This window comes from Odocoileus virginianus, chromosome 30, assembly GCF_023699985.2.
Source record: "Odocoileus virginianus isolate 20LAN1187 ecotype Illinois chromosome 30, Ovbor_1.2, whole genome shotgun sequence".
NCBI classification, from domain to species: domain Eukaryota; kingdom Metazoa; phylum Chordata; class Mammalia; order Artiodactyla; family Cervidae; genus Odocoileus; species Odocoileus virginianus.
The window spans coordinates 30,121,571-30,136,111 of record NC_069703.1 but is presented as its reverse complement, the minus strand read 5'-3'; the positions used below and the strand labels follow the sequence as shown (position 1 = coordinate 30,136,111).

Sequence of the window (14,541 nt, the reverse complement as noted above, 5' to 3'; positions counted from 1 at the left end):
CAGGGGTGGGGAGCAAGGAACAGGCCTTAGGGTTTAATGAGCACGGAGTTTCGGTTAGGGATGATGAAGAAGTTCAGGCGATGGATGATGGGGAGAGCTGCACAGCCAAGGAAGCATACTTACCGCCTCTGAACTGCAGACTTGAAGAAATGGCTAAGACGGTGAGTTTTAGGTTATGAATATTTTACCACAATAAAAAGAAATCCAGTGATACATTCTTCAAGCTTAAAAGTAGTCACGATGTTCTGATAGCAGAAAAGGTCAGTTACATAGTAAATACAGAGTTCAGTTCAGTTCAGTCACTCAGTCGTGTCCGACTCTTTGTGACCCCATGAACCGCAGCACGCCAGGCCTCCCTGCCCATCACCAACTCCCGGAGTCCATCCAAACCCATGTCCATTGAGTCGGTGATGCCATCCAACCATCTCATCCTCTGTCGTCCCCTTCTCCGCCTGCTTTCAATCTTTCCCAGCATCAGGGTCTTTTCAAACAAGTCAGTTCTTCGCATGAGGTGGCCAAAGTATTGGAGTTTCAGCTTCAGCATCAGTCCTTCCAATGAATATTCAGGACTTTAGTCCATCCCTTTAGGATGGACTGTTTGGATCTCCTTGCAGTCCAAGGGACTCTCAAGAGTCTTCTCCAACACCACAGTTCAAAAGCATCAATTCTTCGGGGCTCAGCCTTCTTTATTGTCCAACTCTCACATCCATATATGACCACTGGAAAAACCATAGCTTTGACTAGATGGACCTTTGTTGACAAAGTAATGTCTCTGCTTTTTAATATGTTGTCTAGGTTGGTCATAACTTTCTTTCCAAGGAGTAAGCAAGCATCTTTTAACTTCATGGCTGCAATCACTATCTGCAGTGATTTTGGAGCCCCCCAAAATAAAGTCAGTCACTGTTTCCCCTGTTTCCCCCTCTATTTGCTGTGAAGTGATGGGACCGGATGCCATGATCTTAGTTTTCTGAATGTTGAGCTTTAAGCCAACTTTTCCACTCCCCTCTTTCACTTTCATCAGGAGGCTCTTTAGTTCTTCTTCACTTTCTGCCATAAGGGTGGTATCACCTGCGTATCTGAGGTCATTGATATTTCTCCTGGCAATCTTGATTCCAGCTTGTGCTTCCTCCAGCCCAGCATTTCTCATGATGTAATTATGGGTAATAAGAGACTAGAAATGTCAAAATAGTGATTATTTTGGAGTGGGAGTGACTTCTACTGCCTTCTTTGGTCTTCTCTGTATTTTCCCGTTCATATATTCTGCAATAACTTTTTTTGTTTGCTTTTGAAGAATTAAAAAGAGTGTATATTGATTTACTTTTGGCTGCACTGGGTCTCCATTGCTATGCATGGACTTTCTCTAGTTGCGACGAGCGGGGGCTAAGCCCTAGTTACGGTGCACAGGCTTCTCAATGTGGTGACCTCTGTCGTTTCAGAGCACCGGCTCTGGAGTGATAGCTCAGTAGCTGTGGTGCATGGGCTTAGATGCTCCGTGGCGCATGGAAACCTCCCAGACCAGGGGTCGAACCGGTGTCCCCTGCATTGGGAAGTGGATTCTTAACTACTGGAGCACCAGGGAAGTCCGCACCTGTTTGTCAGTGCAATAAATGTTTGTATATCTTTTGTAATCAGATAAAACATAGGCACACAACACCAAGAAAGTATTTAAAGCCACTGAATTGTACAGTTTCAAGTGGTTACATGTATATTTTACCCCGGTTAAAATGCTTTTTTAAAAAAGACAACTTAAAGATATGATGTCTCTGGGTTTTCTTGAGGTTGACAGTGCCCTAATTTGCCATCATTCCTCACAAACCCTCCCCACTGTACAGTCCAGGGGAGACAGACCAGGCTTGGAAAGTGACATTGGGTCGCTGAAAGATACCAGGCACGGGTTTAAAAGGTTCTATGTACAATTCAACATTTTGGCTCCTTCAGAGAAGATGGAAAGCATTCTGTAAGAGCAGGCATTTTTGTTTTTTTGAAGAGTTCACTCAGAATTTGTTATGATTCAAATTGAGGGCAAGTTAAAGCTAACCCTCCTCTTTTCTACAAAGTCAAGATTGCTAAGTGTGATAGTATAAACATGATTGCAAGAGAAACAATCACTAATCTCCAGAACATAAACTGTTTTCAGGAATGCAGAGCTGCCACATCACTTTGACACTCATTGCAAATCAGGACACATTGTATTTGTGCAGTGTTTTAGCCTTCTAGAAGGTATTCATGGTTTTAATTTATCGCACTATCCAGCGAGTCGTGTAAAAGTGGCTTTTCTTTTCAGGTGGGAGATGCCAGAGCTCGTTTGAAATGGAGGAGCTGGTTGGTGCCAGGGCTGTGAAGGCCTAGAGCAGGTCAGAGGGAGTGGGCAGGGGAAGGAGGGCGTGTCTCCACTACAGTCCCCGGGAGGCGGGAGGAGCAGGTGCGACGTCAACACAGTGAAGGGATGTTATCTGGGAGCCGGTGTAGAGACCGGGCCTGAGTTCCCGCCGGGGGATGAGGGAGCCAGGGTACTTATCTACCACCTCCCGCCCGTCCGGCCCTCTGGGAGGGGGTGCCTCCCCAGGCGGGGCGGCTTGCCCTTCCTGCGGGCGGAGGACAGGTGCTGCCAGCTGCAGCGGAGCCCCTGTGCCCTGGACGGTAGGAGCAGAGAAGGCCCTCTGCCCTGATACCGCACGCCGGCAGGGAGGGTGTTCCAGGCAAGGTCAGAAGGGGTGACACAGCCCTTCTCAGAGACAGCGGGTCAACCCGTCTGGGCACAGGACTGGACGGTGCATTTCAAACCAGGACACAGCTCAGCTTCCTCTGAGCTGAGCGGTGTGGCTGCTCCGTGGCGGTGCCAAGGTGGAGGCAGATGAGACAGTCTTGGTACCTGCGGGGAGCTGACTGCGGCCAGAGGACCTGCAGACCGAGGCTGAAGTGTTGGAGGGTTAAGTGTTTGGTGTGGGGTGCCCTGATGGAGGCGTGGGGAACAACCTGGCCAGGGATGCTGAGATCACACGTTCATGCTGAGAAATGGAATGTTTCCTGCCATATAAGTGAACTAGGATGTCATGGTCACCAGCAATTGCAGCCACCATGGATGCTGAGCTGGTGAGCCCTGAGGAAACTCAGGAAGGAAAGAACACCTGCCGTCCGGCAGCTGTCAGACTGGAGACACTCGCCACGGTGAGCCCCGGGGAGACTCAGGGTGTGAGAGCACAGGGTGCCGGCTGCAGACAGCCGAGGTGTGCGTCAGAGGAACGGTTCCAGTGAGCCAGAATCTTTCATCATCTCATACATAGTTCAGGTCAGTTGCTCAGTCATGTCCGACTCTTTGCAACTCCATGGACTGCAGCATGCCAGGCCTCCCTATCCATCATCATTTCCCAGAGCCTACTCAAACTCATGACTATCCCATTGGTGATGCCATCCAACCATCTCATCCTCTCTTGTCCCCTTCTCCCCCCACCTTCAATCTTTCCCAGCATCAGGGTCTTTTCAAACGAGTCAGTTCTTCCCATCAGGAGGCCAAAGTATTGGAGTTTCAGCTTTAGCATCAGTCCTTCCAATGAATATTCAGGACTTATTTCCTTTAGGATGGACTGGTTGGATCTCCCTGCAGTCCAAGGGACTCTCAAGAGTCTTCTCCAACACCACAGTTCAAAAGCATCAGTTCTTTGGCACTCAGCTTTCTTTGTAGTCCAACTCTCACATCCATACACGACTACTGGAAAAACCATAGCTTTGACTATATGGACCTTTGTTGGGAAAGTGCTAATTTTAACTTGAGATATCTGGCTTCTTTAACAACAATATTTTGTTGTTCCCAACTACCTGCCCTTTGTGGCAAAACTCCTATATATGTTGTAGCTCCTCTCCCCACCTCCTTGGAGCAGTTTCTCAGAGCTATCTGAAGTGCTGTCTCCCACGCTAAAGTCCCCATTTTGCCCCCAATAAAACTTAACTGGAAACTCTCACATTGCACATTTTTTTAAGTCTTCATGGGAAAGTTGGGTCATTTTCTTGAACTTTAGCTTCCTTTGCTATAAAATAGTCATCATAGTGTGTATCTCACAGCAGCACTGTATCGCTTGTATATTGCTGAGTTCCAAACCACTCCGGCATGTAGTGGCTTAAACCCATAGCTGCTGTCTTGCTCACACATCAGTGAATTGGCCTTGTTGTCTTAAAAAAAAAAAAAGAAAGAAGGAAAAGAAAAGCCTGAAAGTTGAGGCTAAGCTGTGCTCAGCTGTGTCTGATTCTTCCCGCCCCACAGACTGCATTCTGCTTGACTCTTCTGTCCATGGAGTTTTCCAGGCAAGAAAACTAGAGTGGGTTGCCATTTCCCACTCCAGGGGATCCTTCCAACCCAGCGATCAAACCTGCATCTCCTGCACCTCTTGAATCGGCAGGTGGCTTCTTTACCACTGAGCATCCGAGAAGCCTGTCACGTTTTATTCAATGGACAAATCGAGGACGTAAGCCCAGGACACAGCATCTCAGGTAACCCTGAGGAACTGCTCCCAAGAGGCAAGGCAGGGAGTTCAGGAGGCATAGGAGGTTTAGCAACAAAAAGAGGCAGTCACAACGTCAAAAGATCACTGCTAACTAAGGAACATCGGGCATCTCAAGTTACGGCCTTTAGCGCTTCAGAGCCGGGCTCACTGCTGTTCCTTTGGTAGGTGCCCCAGCTGTCTGGGCCACTATCCTGTGTCCTGCCCTGGGTCCCCTCTATGCGCACAGCTGTGGGTGCTTGCAGGGGCTGACTGCTAGGTGCAGGAGCATCCTGCCTCCATCCTGCGTTCCCTCGGGGCTCACTGTCCAGAGCGCCGCAATGTGATGGCTTGAGGGTGGCAGCGTCCTTTGTTTACTGACATGGCAGGCAACAATTTTCATTCACATCACTTTGGGCTGGGCTCAGCCAGGGGGTCTGCTGCTCTTGGCTGGGCTTGCTCGCCAGGGTGTCTGTGGTCAGTGGCTCTTAACGTTTGGCCGACTGTGGACTGAGGGAAGGGATAAGCAGACCACGTGTCTCCCACGTGTCCAGGAGGCTAGCCCAGGCTTGTGCCCATGGTGGAAATCTCAGGGTTTTTAAGAACAAGAGAGTAAGCCCAGTGTCCAAGCTGTTAAAAGCAATTATCAGGGGTTCCCTGGCTGTTCAGTGGTTAAGATTCAGTGTTTTCATTGTGGTGGCCAGGTTCAATCCCTAGTTGGGGAATTAAAATCCCAAAAGCTGTACGGTGCAGCTAAAACATAGGAAAATACTATATTAAATGGAAAAAGTAAGTGCAGACGAATACATACTTTTTTTTTTTTTAATGAAGTCTCATGGCCAAATCAAGGGTGGAGAAATTGGCGGAAAGGGGAGAATTTGGCCGGTTTTGCCATCTGCTGGGTTGTTTTGAGAATAAAATGAAATCACACAAGCATAGGGCCTGCACGTGTCGTGCTGTCACCCAGTCGTGTCCAACTCTCTGCGACCCTATGACTGCAGCCCTCCCGGCTCCTCCGTCCACGGGATTCTCCAGGCAAGAATATTGGAGTGGGTGGCCATGCCCTCCTCAAGCAGACCTTTGCAACCTAGGTATCGAATCCACATCTCTTACGTCCCCTGCACTGGCAGCTGGGTTCTTTACCCCTAGTGACATTAGTACTCAGTACATGTATTGACAAAGATTGATTCCTCTCGTCCATTTTTTAATAATAGAGGCAGATTTTAGAAAAGGTCTCAAATAATAACTTTCATTTTTGTGAAACGTCCTGCCTCCGTTTCCTCCCCTGTATTAGGAGGATAATCACTTCCAGGCAGAGATGTTCCAGGAAGGATTTGATGAGGGAAGGACAGTTAAGGGTTTGCACAGAGCCCAGAGTGGGGGAACATGGTTGTCATTATTATTGGTACAAGATCCGTGTCTCCACTGCCTCCCTGCACACACAGAAAAAGGTGGCCAAGACTCGATCACTTTTTCATTTTTATTTTATTTTGACCCACATCCCACTTTTCAAAAAACCTGAGTCTGGGAGCTGTTAGTAGAGACTCGCCCTGCGGCGGTCCTCTCTTCTGGTTCCCCAGCTGCCTGTCCCCTCATCTCCTACCCCTGGGGGCACCGCCTCCCTCTGCGATCATCACCCTTTGTCCACCTCCTCCACCGCAGCCTCCTGTCTGCCTGGGGGCTCCTCCCGGCTGGAGCCGCAGCCTCAGGGGACTCCGAGGGCGACCCTGGGGCCACAAGTGCCTCCCAGGAAGGATGACAAAGATGGGAAGCGCGGCTCTGATTATCTGTAGGCCAGACACAGCGCATGGGCCTCGCAGGCACTCTGAGGGGCTCCTGCCCTCCCATCTGTACCATCTTGCACCTTCTCAAGGTGTCCAGGGGGTCCGAGCAGCCTCTGGAGCTCTTCACTGCTGTCGGATGCCCTGGGGAAATGCCTAATGCTTTGAGCTTGGGAAACTCAAGTCAGCCAGTCACTGATCCTGTTAGAGGATTGCAGAGGTTCGTCTCCAACCTGGATGGTCTATGCATAACTCGAGCCTCTTCCCCCAATCCCTAGACCTTGTTAAACAAGATGGGGCATCTGGAGCTTAAATGTCAGACGACCTCCTTCCACAGGACCAGGCCACTGAGAAAGGGCAGTGGGAGTATGAGGGATCCCTCCCCTGAGCTGGCTCAGAGCAGCCTCCCTGCAGGAGACAATGCTGCTTCTGGGACCAACCGTGGAGCAGCCCCTGGACCAGTCCTTACAGCATCCGCTTGAGGCTGGCTGTGGCAAACCCATTTGATAGATGCAGGCATGGAGGATCGGAGAGTTTAAGACAGTTTCTTTTGTGTTCCAGTTTCAAGGATAGAGCACAACCAACCGGTGGGGGATGGACAGGGATTAGGGGCAGGAGGCGGCGGACGTCACGTCCTTGGCTCTGCACCTCATGGCAGAGGAAGGGAAAGAACTCTGTGCTGAGAGTGGGCAGGCCAGGGTCAAGGATGCTGTCCAGGAGACTGAGGGTCTTTAGCAAGTGTCCTTGTGCTCCCTCAGCCTCAGTTTTCTCACTTGTAAAATGGGCTTGCTGTCTGGGAGGTGTGCTTGGCATGTGCAGAGCAGGAATCCCTGACTTACATCCTCGCTCCAGGAATCCCCAGGACAGGAGGGCCTCCGGCTTCGCCCTTCCCACTGGCCATTTCAAGGGCAGCTCTGTGCCCTACAGAAAGAGCGAGGCCCAGGCCCCAGGCAGGCACCTGCTGTGGTTTCTATGTGGTTTCTACAACCTGGTTCTTCCAGACAGAGCTGTTTCTCTTGTAAATATTGATGGAGGCCTCAGAGAGGAACGCGAAAACAAAGGGCGCTTTATTTATGACAGAAAAAGAAACCAACAGGAAAAAAAAACTACAGGCCTGAAGGAAGGGGGAATGTTTAAATAAACCATGGCAGGTCCACTGGATGGAATATTGTGCAACTATTGAAATGATGTTTACCGAGGGTTTGTAATAACATGGGGAAATGCTTATTCTATAAAGCTAAGTTAAAGAAAAAAAAGGAAGCAACTGAATTGTATATTCAGCATAATCACACCGAGGCAAAAATCAAGCCAAAGAAAAATCATGCAAAGGAAAACAGACCGGAAGGACCCACACCACAGCGGGGGTTTGTCTTTGGGTGGAAAATTGGGGAGATTTTTTAATACCTTTCTCTATTCTCCAATTTTTTCTATAGTGGCATGGTTGGCCTAACGTGCAAAACAACTGAAACTTAAGGTTTTCTTTTTTTTTTCCCGAAAGAAGAAAGAACTCACATTTGGAAAGAAGGACAGATGAGCCATATAGAAGCCAAGCGACACGCAGGCCCTCTGAGGCTGCGGGTGAGCGGACAACGGACAAGGCTATTACGGCGGCCAGTGGAGATGCTGGACTCCCCCAGCGGGAGCAGCACGGGCTGGCTGACACCCAGCGCGCGTTCAGACGGGGCATCTGTGTGTGGCTCTGACCCTCCCCCCAAATGTGTGTGCTTCCCCGATGGCTCAGAGGGTAAAGCGTCTGCCTGCAATGCGGGAGACCTGGGTTCAATCCCTGGGTCGGGAGGATCCTCTGGAGAAGGAAATGGCAACCCAGTCCAGTACTCTTGCCTGGAAAATCCCATGGACGGAGGAGCCTGGTGGGCTGCAGTCCGTGGGGTCGCACAGAGTCATCGGACACGACTGAGCGACTTCAGTACCTAAACGGGCAGACTCTGCTTCTCTCGGGGATGTAGCTCACCTCCAGTAAGGACCCTCTCCCGTGAATGTCAGTGTGACGGGATTCTCTCCTTCATAGGAAAGGCCGAAGCAGAAGAGCTGGGCTCCTGCCCTCCACACACCAAGACGGAGCCTGGGAGGCAGTCCTGCTCCCCCCGCCGGCGTGGCAAAGGCTTCGGGAGGCAGGCCAGCCCTCCCGGCCCGGAGCCCGCCCTGGGGTCTGCGTCCCCGGCACGTCCCCTCAGGGCTCTGCACAGGGTCGTCTTGTCAGGGAGCCTGATCGCGCCACCCCACTTCCCCACCTTCTCCTCCTCTGTGGCCCGTGTGCGGCATGGGTGCTATCTGTTGTTTATGGACCTGTTTTTTTAAACTGCCTATTTTCTACAGCTAGCATGCGAGCTCCACGAGGACAGGGATGTGCTGTGTCTCCAACAACTGGAGCAGCGCCTGGTTTAAATATTCTGTAAACGAACCCTGGGGCTTCCCTGGTGGATCAGTGGTAAAGAATCCACCCGCCAATGCAGGAGACATGGGTTCGATCCTGGCTGGAGAAGATCCTCTGGAGAAGGAAATGGCAACCCACTCCAGTATTCTTGCCTGGAGAATCCCATGGACAGAGGAGCCTGGCAGGCTACAGTCCGTGGGGTCGCAAAAGGGTCAGACACGACTTAGTGGCTAAACAACAATAAAATGAACCCTGACTGTCACAGCCCCAGGAGGTCTCTGCAGGCCCCCTGCACTACCCTGCCCTGACACTATGGCCCTCACGGCTTTCATCCCTAAATCCAGCTCTGGAGACCCAGGCCAGGAACGCACGAGCCCTGATCTGCTGGTAATGACTTCCTGGGGCCCTGTGCTGAAATAGTTCTAGGCGGTAGAAAGAGCTCAAGAAGAAAGGACACGGCGACCGGTTAGTGATGTCTGCCACGGGAGGGCAGGAGGCAGAGGACCTCACGGCACCGTTCTGTCTCGGCCCTGGCCCAGTCTCAGCTCTCCCTTTCATCATGGAGGCCACATCCACCGCCATGGGTCCAGAACCAGCTTCGCTGCCTTACCCCTCGATCCCTGCTGTCTGTATGCGATGGGCTTCTGGAGGTTTTCCCAGAGCGAGCCCTAGCTCTCATCTCGGCTTGGAGCCTTCCTCCATGCCCCACCCAGCTTGGCTGAGGTCTTGTCCTCTCGTGACTCCTTGACGGAGGCCTGCCCCTGGCCTTGATCTGGTTCTACCTGCCCCGGCTCCCAGATGGGGCTCTCCACCTTTTCCCCTGCTGGGCATCACGTCTCCCCTCCCCCCGGGTCCCTTGGAGGTCCATGACTGCGTGCTGACTCTAAACTTGAGCATGGCCTTGGTGGTGGAGGGGATTTGGAGAGGAGGTCACTGTCCCAGCCTCCAGCCATAGTCTCAGCTATCTTTCCTCCCCCAGCTTCCAGCTTAGAAATAAACTAAGCTGCCTCACCTCCCAAGCCCTAGAATAGGGAAGGTGGGCTTCCGTGGTCCAAGGAAAGGCTTCATCCCTATACCAACCTGCTCTCGTTCTTTGTTCCAATCCCGCCTCTTCCAAAAAGATCCCCGGCTCAGCCTCTGCAGTCAGTCCGCAGCTGCAGTGACACAAGCTCCTGCCAGGAGCCCCTGGAATTGGGAAGAGCCTTCTCCAGGTGCCCGCCTTTATCCCCCCGGCAGAGAAGGGCATGGATTGCCCTTCCATTATCAAGACGGGAACGCGAAGTCTGAGCATTCTCATCTCCCCACCTGTCGGGCCTGCCGTGGTGCCCTGCCTTCTTGTCTTCCCTGACGCCGCTGGTCACTTTAGAAGTCGTCCTGGCTCTCCTGGCTTCTGGCAGGTACCAAGAGCACGCCTGCTTTCCTGTCGGTATACGCACCTCCTTGGGGATGGAACAGGGCTGCGGTAAGAGACTGGACTAGTCTCTCTTCCCTCCTTCTGGGAAGACAAGGTAACTTCCTGAGGTTGGAAGCTTTCCTCCCTTTGAGGCTTTGACAAACCTGATGTGAAAGGAGGTCCCAGCCTCCCGGTACACCATGAGAACTTGCTGGTTCCTCAGCTCCATCACGGGCCTGCCCCTCCCCGGTCCTCTCCCGTCTGATGAGGCAGACCAGGCGACCACAGGCACAGGGAAGGTGAAGGAGGTCATCCCCTCACCTCCCAGAAGGGCTGCCCCCAGCTCCCAAGGCGAGGGCTGGGTGGCATGAGCAGTTGTACTGTGAAGGGCTCTGAGATCTGGGGAGAGAGTGCGGGGGTCAAATAACCACGGGCCCAGCAGGACGGTGGCCCTTGGATCACATTTTTTTTTCCTTGTCATCAATTGTATTCTCAGTAGACCCTGCAAGCAGATGTGCCTTTATAAATGGATGCTAAGCATGGAGGCTTCTCCTTCCAGTAGACTGGAATTCCATGTAATGAGAAAAAGCGAAGCGGGCTTTGGTCAATTCGCTCTGCAGGCAAGAGTTCCCGTGGATGGCTTCAACTTCAGCTCTGCAGCTCCTCCAGCCATCTCTCCCTCTGGCGGGGCCCCCTGGGGCTCCCCTGGGCTTGTCCTGGTCCTGCCTAACCACCCCCCTCGATTTTCGCCGCCTGTGTGTGTCCCAGATGCTTCTGGGAGCCTTGGAGGTTGGGGTTCAGTGGCCGATGGTTAGGAAGAGGCCTTGGTGGCTTAGGGAGGGCTGGCCCAGATCCAGCAGGGTCAACGTGAGGGATCACTGGGAGTCAAAAACACCTCTGGAATAGGGCCTGTGAGAAGGCTGTGCCCCTGAAATTTGCTGGGGTCCTGGTACCCCCTCCCCACCAAATTCAGACCGCAAGCAAGGTGCGGCTCAATCCTGCAGAGGTGGGCGCCCTGGGCTTCGGAGCATCAGTCCTCAGTTACATTTTCACACTAGGGCTGCCGCCCGAAGAGGGCAAAGACGCTGCTAAGAAGCCCAGAGGGTGGAGGAGGCGGGATTGCCCCCCGGATCTCCCAGGAATGGCCCATGCCGCGATGGGTTGGGGGTGTGTTTGCGTCTAGTCTTGCAGAAGGAGCCCAGCAGGCCGGCTGCTAGACCCTGGTCTGGGGCACATCAGGACCGGGCAAGGTCAGGACGGTGGGCAGGAGGGTGCCCTGCGGGGAGGGGAAGGCTTGCAGCATTTCGGGCATAAACCTGGGCGAGACGCAGTCAGCCAGGAAGCGCAGTGTGCGCCGGCGCCCCACGCAGTAGACTAGCTCGTCCACCACGGCGCACTGGAAGGCCTCGGGGTAGGGCGTCCGGTACGTGGCGCACTCGTACCAGAGGCGGGCGCTGGCGCTGCAGCGGTAGACGCTGATGCCCAGGCTGCGGTTGAGGTCGAAGCGATAGAGGAAGCCTCTGACCGCCACCATCTCGGCCGTGCGGTCCCTCCCGCCCCCGGTGGGCCCGGCGCGCCAGCGCTGCTCCCGGGTGGAGAAGCGCAGCAGCAGGTAGCGCAGCGAGCCCCCGGTGACGAAGAGCTCGCCCCCGCTCGCCGCCGCCGTGTGCGCCAGGGCGAAGGTGTCGTTGGGCAGCGGCGGCGCAAAGGTCCAGCGGTCCAGGCGAGGGTCATAGCGTTCCACCGTGTTCAGACACTCGCCCCCGACGGCGTACAGCTGTCCGTCCAGGGCCACCAGCCGGCAGTGCGGCCGAGCCTGGTTCAGGGGACTCACCTCGCTCCAGATGTCCGTCAGCGGGTTGTAGCAGAAGACGCGATTGGAGGGCTGGCGCCCCGAGCCCTGGCAACCGGACACCAGGAAGAGGTAATTGAAGAGGCTGCAGATGGAGCAGCCCCGGGACACAGCCTCGGGCGGCAGGCGGGCCAGCAGGCGCCAGGCGTCCCGCGCATTGTCGTAGCAGCAGAGGCGGCCGGAGCCTTCCTGGGGGCACACGTCGGCCACCACCAGCTGCTTGCGGCCCCGGAGCCGGCGCTGGAGGACCAGCTCGCGCTCCGCCCCGCTCAGGCACCCGTAGACGTCGGGGCTCCGCAGGACCTGGAGGTAGTTGTCACTCATCACCTGGTAGGCCGCCTCCTTCAGGGGCTCCAGTTTCTCCCTCTTGGCAAAGGTCAGCGCCTCGGAGCAATTGCCCAGATCCAGGTGGACCTCTGGGGCTGATCCAGGGCCGAGCTGGGGGCGGAAGAAATTGGTGCCAGCCACAGAGTGCACGGGAGGTTTCCCGCGGCTTCCGGCTGAGCTGGACTCAGGAGAATCCTGGGACGTGGGGCGGGTGCGCAGGGCACTCTGGTCTGGGCGGGATGAAACAGGGCCCCCAAAGCCATCGAGCTGCAGCTGAAGCTCCGGGTTCTCCACGATCTGAAGGAGGCTCTCCTTGCGGCTGAAGCCTCGCGTGGAGGGGGAGGGGACAGGCCGGGGAGAGGCGGCGGTCTCCGGTCCGCCCTCTCTGTCATCGGCGGGCCCTTCAGACGCTGTCCTCATTCCCAGGGGGTCAGACTCTGACTCGGGGGCTGGAGCCCCCACTGGGGCGGCTGTTCCGGGGGCCAGCCTGCTCCTGGAGGTGGCCTGAGAGGTGGACTCCACGTAGTAATCATACACCTTGCCCTTCAGCCTGGGCTTGATCCCCTCCACCTTCTCCGGTATGAGACTCTCCTCTACTCGAGCCCGGGCCACGGACGAGAAGGTGTAGGAGGCGTCGGAGTTGCCCTCCCGCTGATGCAGGGCCAGGCCCAGGTTCGAGGCAGCCTGGAGGGCCCCGGCCTCCTCCCTGTGGACCCCTGACGCATGGGTAAAGACCCAGCTGTTGTTCACGTCACACCGGCCTTGAGGGCAGGCCACCTGACCTTCATGGGGGGATTCCTGCTCCCCGCCCCCTGGATGCTTGGGGGGTCCACTGTCCCACCAGGGAGCGAGCTCACCGCCCACACGGCCGCTCTCCACGGTGGGGAGGCCAGCGGTGGGGACTAGGGGTTCGCCGCACGGATGGCAGTGGTGGGGCGGCTCGGGCCTACCGTCCACAGCTGTTCCGGCTTCCTGGCCTCCGCACCGAGGAGCTGCCAGGTCAGCGTCCAGGCGCTGCCCAGAGTGCTCCGTTCCAGCACCTTTCCTCCCAGCTTTCCCAGCCTCTCCAGCTTCTGAGGCTGCGGAGGAAGCTCCGGTGGCCGGGACTCTGGAGGCCTCCGTGTTCTCCCAGCTGCAGCCCGGCAATCCTGCGCCCCCCTTGCTTCCCCTGCGGCGTCTCAGGTCCCACTGTGGCGCCCGGGGAACAGCCTCCTGGACGGCAGGCTGCCCGGAGTCCCCTGCCGCCCCCTCTGCCCCGGCCTCAGTGCCCCCCTGCCGCGGCAGGGCCCGGGCTGGCCTGGACTTGTACAGCCTGTAGGCTGCGGTCAGCAGGAGCAGGGCAGCAGCGGACAGCACCAGCTGGCCCGTCAGCTGCATGTCCAGATGCCAGTCCTGGGCCTCTGCTCCTCCTCCTCTGGGGAGCATGTTCCCAAGCCGACCTGGGGCAGAGGAATGCCAAGAATCCGATTAATGATTGCCCAATAGGGGACGGTTCCTGGTTCCTGCTGGGCTGAGCAGGAGGGGGTTTGGGGTGAGCTCTGACCGGACCGATGAAGAGTTGAAGCAAAGGTGACTTTTGAGCTGGCAGAGTTGGCCACCGAGGCCCGGGGCTGGCAGAGCGCGGCAGCTAGCCTCCCTGGGATCCTTCGGTGCTTTTCCCTGGAAGTGGGAGGCATCTGCCTGGAGGAGGCTGAGCTTGTGATCACCACCCACGCCAGCCGCGGCGGGAGGGGCCTGGGCAGGTCCCGCGGGCACTGGAAGAGGGAGGAAGCTCCTGGTCAAACAGTCACCCGATGCTAGGAAACGCTCGGGGTGGGGGACTGTGCGTGTGTCCTGTTTTCCCTTTTGCAAATCCGTGGGCTGGGAGGTAGGGTGTGGTGAGTTGTGGAGCGGGTGGAGCCCCGGCAGGTGTGGCGTGAGGCCCTCTGGGTCCGCGCTCCTCCCGTTGAGGCTGGTGGGCCCGCACGGTGGGGCCGGCCTGCAGTCAGCAGCAGGGCAGGCCGAGCCGGGAGCTGGGCCATGTCCCCAGGCCAGGCTCCTGAGTTTCTGCCCTGCTGCCCAGCCCGACGGGGTGCCTGAGAAAACCGGCCTTGGCGTTGGAGTTGGGGGGAATACACGGTGTCCGCACCCAGATCAGGGGCAGACATGGGGCACGCCTCACCCGTGGAACCAGACAGCCTCAGACAGTCAGAGGCTGCAGGAGTCTCACTCGCCTCCCATCTCAGCAGCGCCTGGCTCTGCCAGTGAGCTGTGTGACCTCAGGCAAGTGAGTCCACCTCTCTGTGCCTCCGTTTCTTCATCTGAAAAACTAGCGATAA

At 55.8% G+C, this 14,541-nt stretch overlaps 1 protein-coding gene across 2 annotated transcripts; it reads right to left on the bottom strand.

Moving 5' to 3' along the window:
* Positions 1–166: 166 nt before the first annotated feature.
* On the bottom strand, positions 167–13,960 carry KLHDC7A (kelch domain containing 7A). Of its 2 annotated transcripts, none has more exons than XM_070458792.1 (2): positions 9,732–13,960; positions 167–4,167 (listed from the first exon to the last, which is right to left on the bottom strand). In XM_070458792.1, the coding sequence occupies exon 1, from the start codon at positions 13,646–13,648 to the stop codon at positions 11,258–11,260; it is 2,391 nt and encodes a 796-aa protein (XP_070314893.1). In that variant the 5' UTR covers positions 13,649–13,960; the 3' UTR covers positions 167–4,167; positions 9,732–11,257. The 2 variants fall into 2 exon arrangements, with proteins under 2 accessions (XP_070314893.1, XP_020754846.2); XM_020899187.2 differs by lacking the exon at positions 167–4,167 and having other exon boundaries at positions 5,942–10,090; positions 10,209–13,960.
* Between the last annotated feature and the right edge of the window lie 581 nt (positions 13,961–14,541).